The following is a 24,129-nucleotide window of genomic DNA, read 5'->3' as shown; positions in this document are numbered from 1 at the left end:
ACGCTAAAGTAGATAATTTTCTGTATCGGCTTTTAAAAATACCCGGCACTAAAAGCGCAAAAGTTGTTCCTAATTTTTTCTCGCTTTGCCTTTTTCGACGCATTTCGTGAAACAAAACGCTTTAACGAATGGTTTGTTCCTTTATACGCAGAGCTAGTAAGTCGATACAGACAAATAATAACAAATGGCGGTAATTTGTATCTCCACATGCTGAAATGAGGGCATTAAGAGAAGTGGAACCAACCAGAAAGCTATATGAAACATATTTGATGTCATTATTTTGGCAGCAGAAGAAATTGGCGATTTAAAGACTCGACTAAGACGAAATACAATCAAAAAGATTTAATTTATAACTCTACGTGATCGAGATTAAATCGAAACTGAGGATTATAATTGTGTTAAGAAAATTGGTTGAAATTGGTGTGTAAAAAATACACAAAAAATAAACACGCTTTCTTTCTGAGATCTTTTACCGATTATAAAAAATTCTTATAAAGATAAACTTCTTGTTTACTTGGAAGATAATATGCTGGTCCGAGAAAAGGGGTAAGATAGTCCATAGGTACATATTACGTCGACGAAGAATATACATAAGCAATATTTTGTCCGGATGCGCGAAGCAGTTCCCATGGTAGACGGGGAGATCGCAGGAGGCCGAATATTAATATGTTTTTGATTCGTCATATTGTTTAAAGATGAGAAGTTCAAGGTTGTCATGGTATGGGCATATAATGAGGAGGGATGATACGCATGCAACAAAGTGTGTGCTAAGTATGAATGTAGATGGATGGAGAGGAAGAGGAAGACCTAAGGGATTGCCTTAAAGATGACATGAATAGGAAGGGAGTGAGTGTAAGTATGACGAGTGACAGGGAAAAATGGAAAAGAATGGCATATTGCGCCGATCCCAAATAAAATTGGGAACAGGGCAGGAGGAAGAAGAATCGTCATCTTGTGTATTTTTGTGGAGAAATAAGGCATAATCTTTGTTTGTTCAGACTGTCGGCTTAGGCCTGTTTGGGAATAGGATATAAGGTAACGTCTTTGTTTTGTATGGTATACAGTGGCATATAATGTATAATGTTGCGACTTCTCAAACATTTTGTTATTTTATGAAGTGTCTATAAGAATAGCGATATATTCTATGTGACCGGCACCGACATTATTCCATCGGCAGTGGCATTAATTTTGAAATTGAATTAAAGAATGTCTCGAACAGATTTGCGAATTAAAGTGTGGAAATGTAAATAAAAGAAAAAGTTTGACATCAGATAAACAAAGCAATACTGGTCACGAAAATCAATATTAGGTAATCTTTGCGTGGATTTAATTCATTCAAACAATAGAGCATGGCTAACAAAGGATTAAAACGTCGAATATATCGGTATTTTGTCACCGTCAAAATAAATGAAAATGCAAAATAGCTTTGCTGATCGGATCATTGGTTAGTGCTGGGATCTTTTTATCGATAATTCCTCTAATCTATTGATACGCTGATTACATGTTTCATTGCATTGAAATTGATACCCCCGCATGTAATTTCATAATTTTACGACGCAAATAAGAGCTGTAATTTCAAAACTATTCAGCTATTAATTTTCTGTATGTAAAACAAATATGGCTGTCAAACAAACAGCGATAAATTCACATCGCATGCAAAATGTTCACATATTTTTTTGTTGTTATGAAAAATGTTCAATCTCCATCAGAACTTTATTAGATAAATTAAAAGTAAGGTAATAAAAAGAGTAGTGTGTACCGTCGCATGCAAAAGTGATATCTATAAATCAAACATTGGAGAGAAACGCTGGACAACGTGATGATAATTAGGAAAGTGACAGGGCAATTACAACGTCTGCCCACTGCGCGGGCGTCGCTTTATGCTGCGTACGCGCATACTAAATATGGCGGCGCAAGTTATACGAGGTGGCGGTAAATGTGGTTGATTTATATAATACATGAGTCACGTTTTTTGTGAAAAAAATATTACGCGGATTTAGTGACGTTTGGAATTCCTCAGACATTTGAATTATTATCTAAAAAAATGATGGACAATATCTAAAAACGTAAAAGGTCTGTTAAAAGCAGGTATTCCCTGCATAGAGGGCTAGAGTGTACCTATTAATTACCCGTAGTGGAAATTTAAGTAATAATATAGTAAATCAAAAGGCGAATTAAAATGACAATATATCTTTATCGCAAACAATGTGTTGGATAATGCGCTAATTAGTATTAATTACGCAATTATATTCACGTGTAACATGCATATTATTGTTGTTTTCATTTTCACACCTATAATTTATTAATTAATTGATTCCGTATTATGGATAGACACATTATAGTAAGTTGTTAAAATGTGTGGATTCCAAAACAAATGGAAACCGATTGAATAAACGTTATAAAAGTGGCAACAGATTTATTAAACATAGACATATTCCGTCTTACCACAAAAACTTTTTAACGTCAGTTTAAGACTTGTCTAAAAAAATGACAAATTATGACGTTGACATATGGTTCATTTTGCAGCCAAAATTTTATTAGACAAGTGTAAAACAGGGTTTAAAGTTTTTGTAGTAAGGCCCATTAAGTCTAAGTCCAAGATTTTTATTTCATATCGACCTGTTACAGGTGCTTACGGAACCTAGGTGCATAGTTCCAAAGAGTGGGCCTTACCAGAAGAACCGGCAATTCATTATTATTTCCAAACAAAATCATTACAGTATCTCAATAATGAATTGCACGAGTATTTCGGAAGATCAAGAGGCTTAACTTCCTCCAATATAAAGACATGCACCCTTATGGTGTTCTTATGGAAGATAAATGTGAATCTCCAACCGGTATTAAAGCTGTTGAACAGGTTTAAGGGTCCTCAAATACCGACCACCTGTGGCTAATAAATATTTTATTAAGTTTTTGGCTGCTTGTCACCGGTTAATGGCTTCCTTAAGAGTATTTATGGGGTTTTATCGCTATGGTGCTTATGCGGTTATGGTAGGCTTATAATGTAAATTGCTCGTTATGTATTGTTTACTTATACTTTCAGTGTTTCGGAAAGCACGTTATATAGGAGGGTCGCGGCTGTCATTTGGACATCCTCCGCAGTTATTAAGGGTAGTCAGAGGCCAGGATGTCTGACAAACAGTTTCACTAAAGGGAAGAAGAAGAAAAAGTATTATCGACTTTCATTGAAAATTCCGAGGAATCTTTCAAGCTAAGAAACATGTAGACTTGAAACTTTGTAACAACACAGGCAGTAGATACGCTCTTAAATTCCCACTATATTTGAATACTCTTACATTAACATGTTCCTAACTTCTCTCAAACTCCAAAGTTACCGAATGAGTGACTTCAGAATTAAATTTCTTTGCTAATTATGTGCTTAAGGAAATGTTCCTCTCATATAGTTGGAATCATGGAGAACAAAATAACTAGCGGAGATGCCATAACTTAAAAATCCTCTACTGTCTTACTGTTTACTTACTGTCTCAGCCCTTACCCGCCTTATGTGGAACCCGCCCATTTTTTTGTAATACCTTGGTCCTTCAATTGTAAGTGGTCGGTTTGGTCATACCACCGTATGTTTTGGACCTAGATGAAGGCGCCTGACCTACCTACACTGTAGCATCTCCGCTTATCTTTCCTTAATCCGTGGTTACTATAAATACATTGAAACTTTATAAGCGATTCAATTAGTTATCCCCGCTGTCGCTCGTGACTTTCGCCACAAATAATTATCGTACGTCTCTTTCTAACGATTAATCTGCTTGAAAGTTTAACAAAGTATTTTGTACAGTTGCGTGCGGAATCGTTCAAATTAATTCGCCGTTACTTTTGACGGAACGTCTCATAATTAAATTGGTTTTTATTGCACTTAGTTCGCTGTTCCTACTTTTGTTTATAATTGTTTAAATTAATTGAGTTTCCTTCCTACTTCCTTTTGTCAATATCGATACTTCCTTTTGTGATATAAATTATCGTTTCGTCAATATTTTTATAATTTTTTAAGCTTAATTTCTAGTTGCACAGTTTGACACTATTTTGTATGTTAAAACGTCATAAATATTAAAGTCTTGAGTCACGCAACAGTTGGTTCCGTGGCTTGGGATAGAAATCCCCATTGTGCGGAGTAACCCGAAATAATTAATTGCGACTCCTGTAGCTTATCCACTTAGAAGCGTCAGACATAACAAGGCTTATATTTATTTAAGAGATCTAACTATAAACGTGCTAATTGACACTAAATTCTTATGAGATCTACTCTCATTTATCATTTTAAGTTGTTTTAACCGACTCCGAAAAAGGGCGTTCTCAGTTTTTCAGTTTGGTATTTATGTATGTATGTTTGTGCGTGAATATCTTACGTTTCACTGAACCGGTTTTCGGCATAGTATTTATAAGACTTAGGAGAAAGTTTCAGGTATATCACTGAAGTTGTTTTATATTTGTTTAAAACATTTCTGTGATAAAAACATAACCGGGTTCGCAATGTATCACTGGTATTTTTTGCGCACCTATAAATGAATGAATTCTAACATCGTTTAACACTTTCGCGCACAAGTGTACACGGTAAGTGGAGCGTGAGGACAATCAGGTTGTGTCCGTCCGCGTATAATGAAACTATTTACTTTAGACCACTGTGCACCATAGCAATGGTGGCAAAACCATTCTTTCAAATGTGTGTAGGGAGGTAACTGCTTTCTTTCAATGTAAGTTATGATGAAGGGTGAGGGACTACAAGTTTTCTTGCGCTATGAGTTATTAAAAAGGGTGAGGTACCCATTTTGAAGTTAAAATAAGTAATGGTAATGGGACAATCTGATGTAGAATCTTCTTGTAGACACGCAATGCTCATATTAAAGTCAATAAGGACTATTGATTAAAATTCATAATAGGACATCAGTAGGTATGGAAGCAATTGAGCAAGCGTGGTGATTAATGCTCAATCCTTCTCCGTGTGAGAGGAGGCCTGTGCCCAGCAGTGGGACGATAAAAAAAGGCTGTAACAGTAACAGGTATGGAAGATTTACATAAACTCCCTAAATGTGAAAAGATAGATAGATACGCTACGGCTTGACTCGCATCTGGCGCAACTCGAGGTGGAACTTGGGAAGATTAGGTGGCACATATTAGGGTTATGTGAAGTTCGAAGAGAGGGGGAGGACACCATAACCCTCGAATCAGGTCACCTAATGTACTTCCGAGAGGGAGACCAACAATCCCAAGGTGGCGTTGGGTTTCTGGTTAATAAGTCCCTAGCTGATAACGTTGTGGAGGTGTCTAGTGTGTCGAACAGGGTAGCGTACCTTATCTTAAAGCTCACCGACAGGTATAGCCTCAAGATAGTGCAAGTGTACGCACCGACCTCGACACATTCAGACGATGAAGTGGAGGATATGTTTGATGACATATCAAGGGCCCTCCACTTCACTACAAAGACCCATTACACCGTTGTCATGGGGGACTTTAACGCTAAAGTGGGAGTACAGATTTGCGGCGAATCGGCAGTAGGATCCCATGGATTTGGAAGCAGGAATCATAGGGGGCAAATGCTCGTCAACTTCCTCGAACGTGAGGGGCTCTTTTTGATGAACTCTTTTTTCAAAAAGCAGCCCCAAAGGAAGTGGACGTGGCAAAGCCCCGACACTATGACTAAAAATGAGATTGACTTCATCATGACGAACAAGAAGCACATATTCAGAGACGTCTCCGTGATCAATAGGTTTAATACCGGTAGCGATCACCGACTTGTCCGAGGCTCTCTGAATATCAACTTTAAGGCTGAACGTTTCCGTCTGATGAAGGCCAGGCTCCGACCAACACTGCTCCAAACCATGACAGGATCTGAAACGTTCCAGTCAAATTTGGAGAACCGATTTGCCGCCGTGGAAACCACAACAGACGTTAACCAGAACCACGAAAATGTGGTTCGGATCCTCAGGGAGGAAGGTTCGAGATTCTGTAACATGCAGCGTAAGGGCAAGAAATCAAAACTTTCGGAAGAGACATTAGGGCTTATGAAGAGACGACGTGAAAACCCACCTGTCACTTCGTCAGCTAAGCGGGCTCTAAACCAAGAGATCAACAAGCACGTACGACGTGACCTCCGGTGCTCCAATACTCTTGACATTGAAAGAGCAATTGAGCTGAATCGGGGGTCAAAGGTGTTCGTACAATCTCTTGGAAGAAGCCACTTGACGAAGCTGACCACAACAAGTGGAGAAGTCGTTTCTTCGGTGCCCGCAGTCCTTTCGGAAGTGGAAAATTTCTATGGCCGGTTATACGCATCGCATGCATCTCGACCTGATCCCGGAAATGAGGATTCTAGAGCCACATTAACGCGCCATTTCACCGAAGACCTGCCAGAAGTCAGCAGTGGCGAAATCGAGATCGCTCTGAGACAGCTCAAAAATGGAAAAGCCCCTGGCGAGGATGGCATTACAACAGAGCTATTAAAAGCAGGAGGAAAGCCCGTACTGGGGGAGCTCCAGAAGCTTTTTAATGCCGTCCTGTTTGAAGGGAGAACTCCAGAGGCGTGGAGTAGGAGTGTTGTCGTCCTGTTCTTCAAAAAGGGAGACAAAACCCAGTTGAAGAACTATCGACCCATTTCCCTCCTAAGCCACGTCTATAAGCTGTTCTCAAGAGTGATCACGAACCGACTTGCGCGAAGACTCGACGAATTCCAACCACCGGAGCAGGCTGGGTTTCGGAGCGGATACGGCACCATAGACCACATCCACACAGTGCGGCAGATTATACAGAAGACCGAAGAGTATAATCAGCCCCTGTGTCTAGCATTTGTGGACTATGAGAAGGCCTTTGACTCGGTTGAAATCTGGTCTGTTCTGGAGTCCCTGCAGCGTTGTCAAGTAGATTGGCGATACATCCAAGTGATGAGATGTCTCTACGAAGCCGCTACAATGTCCGTCCAAGTACAAAATCAGCAAACAAGGCCCATACCGTTGCATCGAGGAGTGAGACAAGGGGATGTTATTTCCCCGAAACTGTTCACTAATGCAATGGAGGATATGTTCAAGACGCTGAACTGGAAAGGACGTGGCATCAACATCAATGGCGAACACATCTCTCACTTGCGATTTGCTGACGATATCGTCATCATGGCAGAAACGCTGCAGGACCTACAACAAATGCTGAACGACCTGGCTGAATCTTCTCTACGCATCGGCCTACGGATGAACTTGGACAAAACCAAGGTCATGTTCAATGAACATGTTCTACCGGAACCGATTGCGATACACGGTGCCGTTCTCGAAGTTGTTCGGAAATATGTATACCTCGGGCAGACATTGCAGTTAGGTAGAAACAACTTTGAGGACGAGGTGAATAGGAGAATTCAGTTGGGTTGGGCTGCATTTGGGAAGCTACGTCGAGTCCTAACATCGTCGATCCCACAGTGCCTAAAGACGAAAGTCTTCAATCAGTGCGTCCTACCTGTCATGACTTACGGAGCCGAAACGTGGACACTGACGGTACGGCTGGTCCACAAGTTTAAAGTCGCTCAGCGGGCTATGGAAAGGGCTATGCTTGGCATTTCTCTGAGGGATCGCATCAGAAATGAGGTAATCCGTCAGAGAACCAAGGTCATCGACATAGCCCACCGAATCAGCAAGCTGAAGTGGCAGTGGGCTGGCCATATTAGCCGAAGAACCGATAACCGTTGGGGTAAACGAGTTCTAGAGTGGAGACCACGCCTCGGCAAGCGTAGTGTAGGACGTCCTCAGGCACGGTGGAGTGATGACTTGCGCAAGACGGCTGGCAGGAGCTGGATGCGAGTAGCCGAAAATCGATCTCAGTGGCGTGCACTTGGAGAGGCCTATGTCCAGCAGTGGACTGCGATAGGCTGATGATGATGAGATAGATAGATAGATAGTAGAGACGATTCAGGAGCAGTTAAAGCGAACTGACACACAATTCTGTATAAGGACTAAAAAAAGAAAAATATTCATCAATGAAGCACCGAAAATAACGATCAATGGTTCGGAAATTCCCTTCCATAGATTCTCTCTTCACGCTTTTCACACGAATGTTTCACGGCAAACCTGCTGAAGTCTTTTCGAACAAAAGTTCTTTAACTCGCTCAAGTGGAAATGAGATGAGACTCGGTTCGTTCCATTTTAATCAGTTTATACCTTGTGTGCTCTCGTACTTAACTGTTTCTGAATTAAGACTGCGTTATTTGATTATATGTTACCTGTCTGGTGTAATTCTCAATCTTTCTCCGTGTGAGAGGAGGCCTGTGCCCAGCAGTGGGACGATAAAAAGGCTGTAACTGTAACCTGTCTAGTAGTCGGCCTTGCTATCTTTCTGCTTTTCTTTTCAATGGTTCATTTATTTATTGACATGCTATTACTACAGGATATACCCAATGCAATAGCAGTAATTTAAAAATAACTTAATTAAATACAAGTAAGTTTATTATATTAAGTGAGTATTAAACTTAATTTAATTATAATATAAAATAATACATATAAATATTTTAAACAATTTTAACGAAGACAATACATTACGAATTCATAGTTTTATAAAGAAAGATAAAAATAACTTGGTAGAAACTATTAATTTTCCAACAAACCCTTACAATAACGTACCTCAAAAGAGTGCTTCCCAAATATTGTTAATCATTACCAAAACACTTCCAATTTCCTATTGAAGCGGCAAACCTCGTTCACCTTCATTCCACCACTTGTAAGTGTTTGAGTGTCACGCACACAAAGACACCAATAAGCCCGAGGGCATGAGGGTGCTCTATGTAAGGTGCTGTAGAACTGAAGAGGTTTTAAAAGCCAGGATAGAGGGTACGCTTATGAATGGGGATAAGCACTTCGGCTGTAACATCAATCAAGGAAGGCAACTTACGTTAAATTGGAGGAATAACGTTATCCGAAATTATATATAGGTATTATTATATTTGCAAATCTTTATAATTGGTGTCCAAGCGTAGTCGATATTTGATAAAGACTTCGATAGGTACGTACATCATTTTTTCTTTTCAAGCTTTTAGACTGTGACTTTTTTTGTTGGTGGGAAATTATCAAATGAGGTGAACCCTGCTAACCTCCCGCAGTAGGTTAGCAGGGTGAGAGAGGGTCAGAGTCTTAGTTTCACCAGGGCCGCGGTAACTCTTTCGAAAAATCCTACACCACTTGACTAGTTAGCCTGTTAGCTTTGTCACGGTATCCACTACCTCTATGGGTATTCAATCCTCACCAAGAAAGCGCCTTAACATTCCCTTCTCTTGTTCCAGAGGTGACGGTAACGTACCGGCGCGGGTTGCCGGTGATAACCGTGCCGCTGCCGTCCCGGCGCGAGCGATGCCGCTTCACACTCCGTCCCGTCTCGCAAACCGTCGGCGACCTGTTGGAACAGGTGAGTCCTTTATGTGACTTCAGCAACGATTTTTGTGTACTTAGAGTAGTACATAAAAAGGTGATTATATTCTCCTTTATGATATGACTTCAGCTTCTATACTGCTGTACTTAGAGTAGTATTTGAAAATAGGGTTAAAGCCTTCCGAAACTATAGAACTGATTTAATAAATAATTTAACTGTTAGGAAGCTACAATATGGTATATTTTATCCGCGTGCAGGAAGCAAGTAGTATCCTTGGGACACGGGTAAACAGCTAGTAACCACATAAAGTATCCAACGCAGGCAACGATCTAAAAAATAAACTTATCAACAACAACATTTTTCGGACTTATGACGAACTCACTTTCTGTAATTAAGTCGTTCAACATAATTTCTGTAATTTGTGTCTGGCGAAGATGTTAAGCGGCCTTTCTTATCTTAAAAAAATATTTTTGGAGACTTTAGTTCAACAGGTGGATCGGCCTTTTAGACATAACATAATACTAATTAAAATTTCCACTAAGCAGTGCTGGATTTTTTAAATATTTTACGGCAGTACTAACAATCTTTATATCGTCTCCGTTAGATGAGGTAATCTTTTATATCGTGATAAAAAACATAAGACAGTCGTTATTTCACGCGAATAATGTGACAATATTCAACAATACCAACATAATTCTTAAGCCAATGGTGTTTCTATTACAATAACGAACTGTCTATTTCCAAAAACGAACCTTATCTATAGAGACAAGCTTCATACGAGTGGCCATCAGTCTGATATATAATGGGCCCTTAGTGGACGAGTGGCGACACAGAACACAATTGCCCACTTTCCGTTCTGCGTCTAGTATTTGCATACACGTCTATCTGCGAACTGAATTGTATTTCAATTGCTATACAATAGATAAGCACCCACGAATTGAGCTTTGTGCACATATCTAATGTTTAACCTTTAAGAGAGAACGAGCGTAAATCCATAGGTGATAGTATTATAAAGGTTAATAGTGAGTTGCTTTATTTACTTGAACGCGTCTATCTGAAGGACCAATGAGTCCGATTTGAAAATTAAAAATCTTTTTGTGTTAGAGTAGCTCATTAACCGCTGGAGGTCACATACAATTTTTATTCGACTGAATGGAGTAGTTACCAATTACGGTAATTACACTATACTATATATCAGTCAAGATTTAAATGTTATTTTTGAGGCACTAATCAGTCGTATGCTATTCTTTCATACCACCAAAGTAAATACCATTCAATATTGCGAACGTTTATCAATTTGAACATAAAACTGTTTGAAACACATGGTCCGACCGAGCTGGATTGATTGCCAATCAAAGATACGATCGTTCATTCCATACCTCTGCTGCCAATCAATTGGTAGGGGAGGAAATATCGATAATTACTTTTATTACTTAGCTCTAGTTTGTCCATCTACGGTTATGGTCAAAGTTTTGATTGTGGCCAAGGTTTATCGACATTGTATAGCCACTCGAATATGTTACAGATTTTTGAAATTTTAGGTTTTATATCGATAATAGACCATAAAAGGCAGCCACTTAAGTACTTCCCACACTTTTAGACGAAAAATCGAACGTAAAATTACATTTCTTTTTTTTTCTCGTTTATTTAAGGAATTTTTATACATAAAGTACTTGCCAATTCCATCGTAGCCTAACTTAAACTAAAATACATATGATTATTATTTACGGCTTACGGCTAAATACTATGAATAACATGCTGAAATGAACCTTTAATTACAAAAATATACGTGTTTTATGCCACATTTCTAAACACTGTTAGGCCGAAATTTACCATCACCCATTAATGACCGCTTTTCTTTAAACAAATGTTTACTTTCAAAATTGAACGCGAAAATTCATGGCAACCAGTTGTTTTAAGAACACTAACGTTTATGTTCAAGTGGGACACGGCTAAGTATAGTCTTCAAAATTACAAAGAAGAAAAAAAATATGTTGCTTTTATCTGCATTCGCATATTTATAAGCAATCTTCCTTACTTATAAGCTGAAATAAATAATTTTCGAAGACCTTTACTTCAACCTGTAAATTGTCCTTTTAGACCTAATTCAATATCAATTAAACTACAATATCATGTTATTTCCACAGGTGAAGGCAGAAGACCGCGGCGTGGAGCGCGCAGCAGCACTCGCGGCCGACGAGCGCGTGCGCATAGCAGCCAGCGACACCATTGAGGCGCTGCTCGAGACTGACTTCCGACTCATCATCAACGACACAGAGTATTATGTCAAGACTCCGCCTCAGGTTAGTAAGTTTTTAGGTAGTTTATGAGGACCCCACATGACAAAAGGCATATATAGGTTCTTATTAGCTTCCGCTCGAGGCTTCGCTCGCGTGGCGTGTTGATAAACAGTAGCCTATGTGTTAAACCATGGTATCACCTATCTACATACGCAACCAAATCGGTCCAACCGTTACTGCGTGAAAGAATAACACACATACATCCATACATTCTCACAAACTGACACATTTATAATATTAGTAGGATGTCTTGTCTTACATCAGGGGCCCGATTCTCCTAATTTTACTTAAGCAACATACGATTCACGTTCGACTCGATTCGACTGATATCCAATCCCGACTCGATTACGATTGAAACGTATGTGGCATTCCGCTATTTTTTCTTTGAAATAAATGTTTTTATCCTTTTCTGTCATTCAATAATGAATCATTTTGTCTGCAAATGATTTACGATTGCAAAATGATTGTACAGCAAACTACCGTATTGACCAAAATCACCAAAATAGCAGACCAATCGCACACCAATCAAATGTCAATCGAATACGATTGGTCTTTTATTAGTAGCAGAATGCCTGATATGGTTAAAACTGCTATTGCGATCATATTGCGATTAGATTTCTATTCGATTTTGACATTATTAACTTAGGAGAATCGGGCCCCTGGACAGACAATCCCCTAGAATGTGTTAGTTAATAGGGACTGTAAGGTCAGCTTACTACCATAATTTCTAAATTAACATTTGTAATCCATTGGCTGACACAACTAGACATATGACATTTTGTGTTATGTGAATGAATAGAAGTTTTAAACATTAAAGGCTCTAATCGCTTTTTATGGACTAAGCAAGTAAAACACACACATTTCAATAAAGATGAAATCACAGTCCATTTCGAAATTAAATCTCAACCAAACGCTTCTCAAACTGCAAACTAAATCAAAACCATTTCCCTTTATAACACATATATAGGTCCTCTTACAATATATGTCCCATACACCAATTTAATTGATATTCGGTCAAGCGCGTTTGTGTTTGTCAAGCGGTCTAATTGGCGGCTGGCGGCGAGCCAACCACATACACACACATATATGTATGTGAAGCTCCTTAGACACCATTATTCAATACCCATTCGATTAGTTGGACCATAGTTGTGATTTACGTGTGAGGGTAAAGGATATCCGATGGATTAGCAATGGAGTATGTAGACTAAGATTGTTTGTACATAGGTCGGTATGTTTCATCAACTGTGTTGAATTTGTACTTGAAAGGGCGGTATAGTAAACACCTTACGATTGCTAAAACAGTTGATAACTTGAAATCGAATTCGATTTTGATAAACGGATCTATGAATCATCTCTGGCAAACCAGCTTTCAACTTAAAAAAAACCGCATCCAAATCAGTTTATTCGGCTGCTATTATAGCGCTACAGAGTCACAGACAGAACATACATGGCGGTTATAACACCCCTCTATTTGTGTCAAGGGTTCAAAACACAAATACTTGCACGGTAAGAGGCCTGAATGTGCTCAGTACATTCGTATTCAACCACCCTGGCGACTAATTTATGCAGGTTCAAACATTCAACCCAAGACCAGGTCAGTGACCTAATATTATATCAACGAAAATACTTATATAAATAATTCTTATAAAAGGCATAATGCCGGAAAATAAGTGCCACTCCAAAAATAACGCCGAGAAAATAAAAGTGCCAAAAGAAAATACTTCTACGTGCGTGAATGAAAGACGAAGAAAAAAGTTATTTACCGAATAACAGTCGCCGGTAAATATAGGTCAAAGTAATTTGACGTAGATTTCTATCTTAAAGCAATAGAAGAAAAATAAAAGTCAGCTTTTTGGGGAACTTCTAATACTAGTAAGTTTTTACAAAGAAATTATATTGATTAATGATTTTGATAAAAGATTTGACAATCATTGTTATCGTTAATCATTTTTGTGATTAATTAGTCGGGCCGAAGTGGTTGTATTGTTTGTAAGAAAGTTATTTAACTTGGAAATAAGACTTGATGATATTTCATGGAAATATTCTTGGAGTTTTGTGGTTGAACCTTGACTAGGCTTTTACGTAACGTTATTAATTGAACAAAATTCAAGTTATCTTGATGATGGATCAACTATTTGGATGAATGATTGAGCAACTTTCTATTAAAGAAGTTTTTTTGTTATTTTTGTATACTTTTGGGAAATGAAACCCTAAAAATTACTCTAAAAAGTACATAGTAATCTTAACGTATTGTAGTATTGGTAGCTTTCTGCCATTATAATGTAGCTTTACAATGGTAACACGTGTGGAGGTACTTATATTTCAGATGTTTCTTTCCCGGATTAAAGGACTGTAATCCTGAAAAAGGGCTTAATAAATCTGACCTAACAAAGCCACAATCCCGCACGCGGCAATAAGTGGCACATAAACATTTATTTTATTTACCCATATAAATTAGAATGGTATGTGATTGCGATTGTTTGAGATAAATATGTACTAGGTGGCTGCTGTTCCTGATAGCAATATACATTATATAATTAATTATTATTTTTACATAAAAATATGTAAAGTGCTGGTACTCAGCTGAATGAAAATGGCTCGGGAGATGATGATGATTATTTTTACATAAGCCTTATTAGTAGGTATATGTATAAGTAGGTATACAAAGTTGTAGTCATAGTTTACAAAGTTGTTACATTTTTGCTAGTTTGAAAGCTTTGAAAGAGCACTTGGCTTGACCATAAACGTAGTTCTTGAGACTACTTCAACTAAAATGTTCTACAAGTTTACAGTAGGTACATACGTAACTTTTCATACACTTTTCATATTATGTAAATGAAAATACATAAAGTGTCAATACTTCTCTAAATATTTTATAGGCGACATTTTAAGAAATATAGTTTTATGTCGCAGCAAATATAAAATAAGGAACTCAGGAGAGGGTTATAATGTCACCGTGAAATGTCTATGTATGTAAATAATTTTCTTTCCTCTTACGCATTTTTTTCTTATTGACGCCGACTGCACTTAGTCACATCAGATGATGAGTATCAGACTTTTACTAAAACCCAGCTTTGTTCCGTCCGGAGCCCTTTCATTACCAAGGCCACGTCTTGCGAACAATCCCTCACCATGTAGGCCTCACTAAGTAGGGCAACATGTAAGCTTTTTATACACTAGGATATTCTGGCCTTGCTTGGATAACCCCGGAAATCCGTAGATATCTTAGTACATTAGTGCGAGGGGAACTAACGAGCTTTGAACTGCAAAATTATTCGAATGCTAATAGACTGGAAACAAAGCCATTTGGAAATGAACTTTATTTGCATTTGGAATGATGAATTTTAGAGCTTTTTCTTTATCGAACGTTTTAGATAGACAGTCGCTCCTTGTAAAACATTGCACCCGGTTAGACTGGAAGCCGACCCCAACATAGTTGGGAAAAGACTAGGCAGATGTGATAGACAGTTCACGGAATTATAAACCAAATTAAAAGGTACCTACTTCAAATTACGTCGGAATAAATCATGGCTTTATTTCTAATAGGTTAATTTGCATCGCAAAATAATTGGCGACCTTGACATAACTGCCTCTAGCGGTTATAAATACACGGAATAAGTTCCCGTCATTGAAAAACTGAGGTTCTTAGAATATTCAATCAATACAGAAATAGATTAACGAGTAGAAAACGTAATCATTTTCTGGGAAGCGGGGCAACGTGTCTTCAAAATTTTCAATGTCATATACGACATTTCTTCGAGGGGTAGCCCGAGCTGAGCTAGGCATCTTCTTGGGCCTACCCCATCTGCGTTTTACCGTCTTGGGGTATCCATTGGGTATTATATTGGCGCCAATTGCCCATCTCTTCGGATGTATTCCGTCCATGTGCCCAGCTCAAAACCATTTTAATTTTGCCGCATTTTGGGCTACACCTACATCATACATTTGGAGTAGAAAATCAATCAAATCATTATCAATTATGATGATGATGATATCCTGATTAAGGATTATTAGGGACATAGAAGTTTTTCCTCTCTTTTCGATCTTAAGCAGCAAATTCGTTCGCCAATTATCTTCACTAATTCCTCAAGAGCTTGCATATGTCTAACATGCGTTCCGTATCACCAGTCGAGAGGAAAGCTCAATGCCAGTCAAATGCCATGCAACTGACGAGAGGATTAGTGGCGGCTTAACCGCTCATCGAATGATCTAGAACAGGATTAGTAGTCCCATCAGACATATCAGATTGCGGAGCAATTCGTGTGAGTGGTTTTCGGGAATGCCATTGTGGTTGTTGCTAGTTTGCAATTGGTTTGACTGTAGAGTTAACGTATTTGTGTTTGTAAGCATTTAAATGGCGAGCTAAGGTTCAATGTAACTTAGGTTTGGCGCCTTTTTGTATTCACGAAGAAACACCAGCAAGGCATAATCTTCTTCTTCTTCTTCTTCCGTGTCGATGACATGTCATATATTGAGATTACACTATGTCAGCCCAATATGCCGCCACAGCGAGAGCACGGCCGGATGCGCTCTTTAGTCCTCCCGCGAGCAAATTTCAGCAAGGCATAATATAAAAAGCTGTTTTCGCATAGAGTGTTTTATTGTACTGCAGCGGCACTTACGAGTGCTCATTAAAACCAAAGAAAAATACCCGTTAAGAAAATCCTTTATTTAAAGGTTTGTTCACAACACCCATAACATGCCTTAAATTGGTCCTTCCATGTCCTTTACAAATAGAAAATCCCACAGATAAAAATAACCGCAGTCACGGACGGTACTTAAGCGAATTAATTGCACCATTGGGCCCGTGATACAGTAATTAACTATGAACTAATTGGTGTGCACTGTGGTGTGAAATGCAGGTGACGTGGACAAAATGCATCTACTATTAGATAAAATAGATATTGGGATAGATTGTCGGTTATAAATGTCCTCTATGCATTTAAAATGCATTGCGCATGGCAAATCCTGTTATCGTTTTAACTATTCTGGTAAATACAGTAATGTAAATATCCGGTAAATAGATAACTCGATAGGTCTTTGTATCAGGAAGCCATGGGACATTTGAGTTTTTCGTTTTACTGTGAAAAGAGAGATAAACGATCATGCAAATTTTTATAACTAGGTATTCAGTCAAACCAGTAACTGGTATTTTGTGTGCTGAAAATTTTACTCGAACATTCTAGAAAGAATCATCCTTCACTGTGTGAGGGCTTGCAGCGCCCAGCAGTGAGACAAAGATTGTAATTCTAAAATTGACTTTTTCCACCTATCAACAACCACAATTGTCTAGCAGAAGCTCTATAACGCTGCAAAATTACTTGTATCCCCATTCACCACTAAATTATAGCTTCGAGAAGCCTCAATTAGTTCGCTTACTTTACTGAACAGCCGTGTATTCCCAGATGCTACATTGTATCGTAAAATATGGTGCAACAGTGTGTGTTCACATACTTTATGGTTAGCAGAAGTTTTTAAAAGTACGAGTGGTTTTTGTTTTACAAGTACTGAATTTTAAAATTAGATAGTATTGCAAGACGATGAAGCAATCTTTTTTGAAAAAAGTAACCGAACTTCATTTAAAAGTTCGTTACAATCTTTTCACACTACCTGTACGAAAAACGACGTTAAAAAGGGAGCGGCAGATTTTCGCCACTCCGAATGTGGCACGCATATACTCTGGACAAAAATCCACTAGTGTGTTTACTGCATTTTGTTAATTCATGTTGGTATTTAAGTGCAATCAATATACCTTTAGTTTATTATGCGCTTAAAGCCAATCCCCTTAATACCGCTTCAATGGATATGAATATCGGACACCGGTCATAATACTGATAGCATCTGCAAGCATTGATTAAGCTCTCTATCTCTATATGTTCCGTAATTTCCAATCACATATAGCCTTATCGGACAAGCCGATATTATGTAGTACCTACATTGATATACATGTTCTGTGTAGTACTGCATTATATGTAGTACAAGATCAAAGCACCGTTTCAATAGAGCTTGGGCTAGTTACTCACAGGACTATTGTGGGTTAAGACATCATCAGTATGTACTGTATCAGAGGATAATAGAATTTGAATTCATGTTTAGTAATCCGTTGGATCTACGCTTGTAGCTGGTTCCTTGGTTATAGGACACTGGACACAAGAGATGTTGTTTATTCCTCACTGGTAGTCTTTTGTTTTTCTCGGTTGAAATGTTGTTAGGTCTTTCTGTAGGTATGTACCTTTCGATCTTTCTTCTATGGCCGTGTACGGTAGTTTGCGCCCAATTAATGATAATGGTCTTGACCCTAATTACGTGGTACTTGAACCAGCAAAATTAGAGTGTACTAATTTAGGTAAGTTCTTGTGTTACTCTCTAACCCTGAAATATTACGGACTAGCGTTTCCCTATCATTTGTATCTTGAACTTGATACTCGAGCACATGAATAAAAAATTACCAGTAAAATTGTTTTTAGGATACATTTTTCTTTTTGCTTACATTCATTTTATTTTATAGCTGTATTACCGTGAAACCATAACAAAACAAACTAACATTTAAAATAAAATTTTCATTAGGGTACAAAGACATAGGTAATCCACAGTACCACCATATATCTATCTTCTTATTTCCTTGCTGAGTTTGTACGACAAAGTTCCGCAATATTTAAGTGGCCCCGAAACTCCATAATCTCATTTAGTGGAGTTGCTGCAAACTAATTGAATTTTTAATTGTTACTGGCCGCTCTGTAGGTTATGAATGAAGACATTTGCAGAAGCTCAGGAAATTAGACTTATCTACGTATCTCTACGTATATGTATGGTGTTCGGAATTAATTTTAGGATTAATTGCAATGGAAACTAGTTATGTAGGTCGGAAAGGAACAAGTTAGTTAGCAGATACAGGTGCATTCTGCGTTCCGGCTGGGTTAGGGATTTCTAAACGACCGGATAGGTTAACGATTAAAAAGTTTTTGTGTTCTATATAAATACCTAATTTTTTTCAGTATAAGTAAACTGTGGTCGTTAATAACTGCTGCATTGACGTTAGCCCTACTTAAATTTTATTGGGCAATGAAATCAATTTTACTGTCTGAATTGAACCCAACCACAACACAAAACCACAAATAAGTGCAGTGCCGGTTTTTGGTTGCTCGTGTAACAAATTTATTTAGGTATCGTTATTTGTAATGTGGCATCATCATTATACAGTTAGTAGAGAAATGCGTGATTTCAATATTTCACGTATCCAACATTTACACTCCTTTCCAAATTTCCACTGAAACACCCAATTTTTCACCTCAAGAAAATCCCACAAATCACTCTATAAGCGAATAATTTGACACAACCATGTTTCGGGTAACAAAAGCCCCCAAGTCGAAGTAACGAGCGCACGTAACCAGGCCTATAAAAAAGGCTTTAGTTACCAGCCTCACAGTATAGTTTCACTTACTGTAAATCCTCTTTTGAGGAAACCTCGTTAAAGCCAGACAGTCATTACCGGTGCCAGGTGTAAGGAGGATACAACTATTTCATTACTTTTTTTTTCATTCTTGTCGCCAGTGCTGGGATTTTTAAATTAAGAATTTGTTTTGTTTTCTTGTTTGCATGTTCGTTCTATAGTTCGGCCATTCAGAGAATGCGTTCCTGACACGTCGCGATTGAACTGACGACGTAACTTTGCAATGGCGTTGCAGTTACGATAAAAATATTTTTGCTGGTTGTTTACCGTTTTATAGTTCGGCCGTTCAGAGAATGCGTTCCTGACACCTATCACTTAGTCAGGACTAGTGATGGGCACAACATAACACTGAGTTCGTTACCGTTCCCCCAAAATAAACCGCCGCATTATTTTAAGATTATTTTCGTTTTAAATTGGCGGAATCATTTAAAATTTATATTTTAGTTATTTAAGTGGAAACCAAAAAAAGGTAATATTCATATAATAAAATCGTTTTATTTATTCTTTGTTACAAAGTTACAATCTGTATTTCTATGCAATAAAGTAAGTAGGTACATTGAATTGAATGTGCGTACAGAATGTTAATCAGACTCCGATTCGCTTGAGGAGGTGGTGTCTTCATCATCATCTTCGCCTACGTGTATATTAGGTATTATCAATAACAGAATCAATCCTGATATCTCGGTCAAAATCTTCCAAAATCAGGTTTTTAGAGCTCTACCTCACTGGGACGCCATGGCGACGTCGCCAGCGGCACAGGTCTGGCTACTTCTGGCATCCAAATGTCGCCAAGTCGAGTGGCCATGGCGTCTCGACAGTCAATTGTTTACGTCGTCGCTCAAGAAATTGCAAGCTGACTGGCGACCACATTGGCGACTGTGTGAGGGAGGTGCGCTTTACCGTGTACATTATAGTGGCTACTGTGGCCACGTCGCCAAGTTGCCACGGTAGCCAGAAGCCACATAGGGAACTGTAGCTCGTGGCCACGCCTCCAATTTGGCGACGTTACCAAACCGTCGCCAAGTGAGTTAGGTTCCATACATTTCAATACTAACTGCTTGGATACGTAGCCGGCGACGTCGCCATTGGCGTCCTAATGAGGCAGGGCACTTAGTCTTAGCGCACGAAACGACAACAAATGACTATTTAGCGTCACAAAATGACGGCCCATGATGCCATTTGGGGTTACCATTTTCAACCTAAATATAAAAATGCTACTTTGTTTCGCGCGTTCAGTTTGATCATAGTTTTATTTTTATATTTCATAAAAGTTATCCTATAGTCCATTATTTTCAAATTCTTAAAAAGAAAAACAAAACGTATTATTTTATATTATAAGTATAACTGTATAAGAACCATCAACCAGAACAGATTACGATACTTGCCTGTTATTTTTAGCACAGCACTACAAATATAAAGCGCTGACATAACCTTGTAATAGCGCAGTATAGATTTAGAAAAATATTGTTTACCAAGTTATTTGACACTCAATTTGGCACAAAATTACAACATTCATTGATTATTATTGATATAATAATGTTGTTTTAATGCTCAACAATTGTTAAAACGATAAACAACCAGCAAAAATATTTTTATCGTACTGCAACGCCATTACAAAGTTACGTCGTCAGTTCAATCGCGATGTGTCAGAAACGCATTCTCTGAGCGGCCGAACTATAGAAATAATTGTGCCTATAATTTGTTTCAAGGAATTAGAACTTCTAGCTGGTTTGAAAATTGGTGATTGGTGATGTTCCATGTCACTTTCTGCCTAGGCTAGCTATAATTTAGCTGTAAGCACCGTTCCGCGTCACAAATACACCCAAAATAAACCCAAATTAATTAACAAAGAATGATTCTTTCGATTTAATCTTGTCTAGCTACAATCAATCTTTTAAACGACATCAATCCATCTTGATCAGGCACAAATTTAATCAACGTCATGTAATAATGTTTTACTTAATCCATTATTTGCTTACTCCTTGTAAATACTTTGTCTGGTTGCTACCCCATTAGGCAATATTAAAAAACGAATTTTAGATCATGTAGCTGTTGTCGTACCTAAGAATAAATAAATCGTCTTCAGAATCTATACTTAATATTATAAAGCTAAAGAATTTGTTTGTTTGTTTGCTTGAACGCGCTAATCTCAGGAACTACTGGTCCGATTTGAAAAATTCTTTCAGTGTTAGATAGCCCATTTATCGAGGAAGGCTATAGGCTACTTTTTATTCGGCTTCGTGCAGAGGTTCCCACGGGATGCAGGTGAAACCGCTGGCAGAAGCTAGTTAATTATATTTTCAATTATAAATATTTAAATACATAATATAGGTATATTAGATAAGTTCTCATCTGTGTCTCAAAACGTACATGAAAAAAATAAGGTCTAAAATAATTTAGATCTAATAAATAATCTACATAGATTTTATCAAAGTCAAGGTTACACGATAGCTAACAATTATTACATATCTATCACTCTAATGTTACAGTGTATGAAATAACACGAAATCTTGAATAAACAATGTTGACATGCATTAATTGCATTAGAAATTATACCCTGGATGCTATCATAGTTATGGCACGCGATTGCTATGGTTCTCTTTGGGTATCTATGTTCTAAAGGCTATTAGTATTCATGTTTTAATTGCTAGGTTCCCTGAGTACTCTTGGACAGCAAATTCAAGGGTATTATTTGTCTACCTGTGTGTAGTTCAATTTGAATCAAGAGGTCACTTTTATATGTTTGAAGACAATTTAAAAGTCATCTCTGCGGAAATACCTAAGTTTGGTTTTAAGTCTAAAAGTAGAAGCTGAAGGAATAGCTTAAAAATTAATAGAAAATTACACAAACATCTTTATTATAAAACAAAGTCGTGTTTGTTACACATTCTATAACTCAAGAATGGCTGAATCGTTCAAGCTAAAAATTAGAGGGGAGGTATCTTAGACCCGGCGAAAGGTCAGAGGATAGTGTTTGTCACCATCCGGATCGCGGGTGAAACCGCAGGCAGAAGCTAGTACTTTAATAAAGAAAACATATATTTTAATATTTTCTCTTATGAAAGAGAAAATATGACCATGCTCTTATGAAATAAGCTCAATGCAGATTTTCATAACAGAGCGATAGCACCCTCCGCACAAACTTCATATCAGACTGATATTTTTGACGCGCTGTCAACATCGTATAATATGAACGTCATACAAAGCTGGTGAGGCAGTACAAAGCTGTGTCAGAAGTTCCAGAATAAGTTGAAAGCGATAGCTGTAGCTTTCTTACTTGGAAAAATTGTTGTTACTGAAAACACGTCACTTATTTGTTATGTGGAAAAACAAGCGGGGAGCAGAATAAATAAATTGTAGTTACTTTTTAATTATTGTACTACTATGTACTATTATGATCTGTAATCGCTAACATATAGACAAACAAACGAAACCCGTCAACAACCACTAAGTATAAGAGAAACAAAAGAATGGCGAAAATAATTTGAAGCACTTTTTCCATTTGGAACTTCTGTCTCAAAGTCCTTGTAATGTATGACACAACATGTGGTAAATGCACCTGTCTTTGGCGTCTAAATATTTGATCCTTACTAAGTAGCTTTAGTCTGCTACCTATTGCATTACACTTTATGTAAAGTACTTTAAACTTTACATTGTACACAAGTGAATTTTGTATATTTTCAGTGTTAATAGAAAAAGTAATACAATGTTGCTACTTACTTCAGTTTGGATGTAACTGACGAAAAAGTTCGTTACCAGCCAGTGTTTACATTTTATTTATTTAATTCTGACTTGCAATGTAAAAGTAAAAGTTGCTGTGTTTTGTTTTATAATTGAAAATAAGTTCCATTAAGGTTCTCAATTACTACTTTGTCCAAACATTCTTCCCAATCAGAAAGTCTAATAGCAGGGTATTTTAGGCCGCATATGGAAGTTGACATTTAAAAAGAGGACCCTTAGACTGCTCATTAACTCAAGGGTTCTGAACAAGGATAATCACTTGAAGTGCCTAAGTACTGCAATTTTATTCATCCAAAACAGTATCGTCTAATAGGTCTACTTAGTACCACAATGATCTTATCTCGAAGCATTATGAATTCTTTATCGTTGCTTAATGGTCGAACTTGATACCCGCTTGTCTGTTGCCGCAAAAAGGGTTGAAATCGGGCACATTTTGTAATCATTATGGACGTTTTAAACAGCCATAGAATATGCATTGAGTTTTAAGGACGCTGCAAAGAGGAGGAGTTTCGATATCAGTGATGCGGTAAAAGTTTAGGTCCGATTATTCAAAGAGTAAATAATGTGTATTAAGGTAATCAATATTTTAAATTACCTATTAAACCTAAAATGTTTTCATTAAAAACACCAACAAAGTACGGGAAATTACCTTTTACGCGCCTGTTCGAAACAAACAAGCAACACATTAAAAAGCGAACAACAACACATTTCGAACACAAACTCCAAAACATCTCGGTTTAATCAAAACTCTAGAGATTTAATAACGTTTGGCATGTCAACAATGCGCAGACCTTTGTATGAAACATGTCGCGAAAATTTCACAAAATGAAACAATTCGCTCTTTGCATACCGGCGAGATTTTTCCCCGCGACACCAATGTGTATGTAAATTAAACTTTACCCCTGTGTACATAAGGTTTGGTCTCGTAAAAAATATGCTGAATTAACAATAAAAGTCGGAGATTTTCTGCAGGTAGTGCGGTGGCAAATGGATATGTCTTCAGCAGAATCATAATGTAGCGTCTTAGGGAAAATGGTCCTTGCCTTGGTTTGGCCTCAATGAGTATTATATTATCTCAGTATCCTTGACATAATTGTAAGAAGAAAATTATTAGGCCTTGGGATTTATTTGATGTTTTATGACTGACATGGAAGTCTGAAAATTTTAATTTGAAAAGTGATCTATCTATACAGTCGTTGTTTTTGTGGTAGGTACTAGAAAAACTTTCCTGTACCCTACAAAACAAACGATAGTATCACGAAGTAAGTTTGCAATTTGTCCAAGGAAGGA

General features: G+C 37.7%; 1 protein-coding gene across 1 annotated transcript in view; it reads left to right on the top strand.

The window, feature by feature from the left end:
- The window catches only part of LOC124630620 (calcium uniporter protein, mitochondrial), a 98,257-nt gene that overhangs the window by 62,188 nt on the left and 11,940 nt on the right, over positions 1-24,129 (top strand). The window contains exons 3-4 of the mRNA XM_047164583.1: positions 9,263-9,384; positions 11,496-11,651. Coding sequence (XP_047020539.1) covers positions 9,263-9,384; positions 11,496-11,651 — 278 coding nt within the window. The remainder of the gene's footprint in view (positions 1-9,262; positions 9,385-11,495; positions 11,652-24,129) is intronic.

Source organism: Helicoverpa zea, chromosome 5, assembly GCF_022581195.2.
Source record: "Helicoverpa zea isolate HzStark_Cry1AcR chromosome 5, ilHelZeax1.1, whole genome shotgun sequence".
NCBI classification, from domain to species: Eukaryota; Metazoa; Arthropoda; class Insecta; order Lepidoptera; family Noctuidae; genus Helicoverpa; species Helicoverpa zea.
This window is presented reverse-complemented; position numbering and strand designations above follow the sequence as displayed.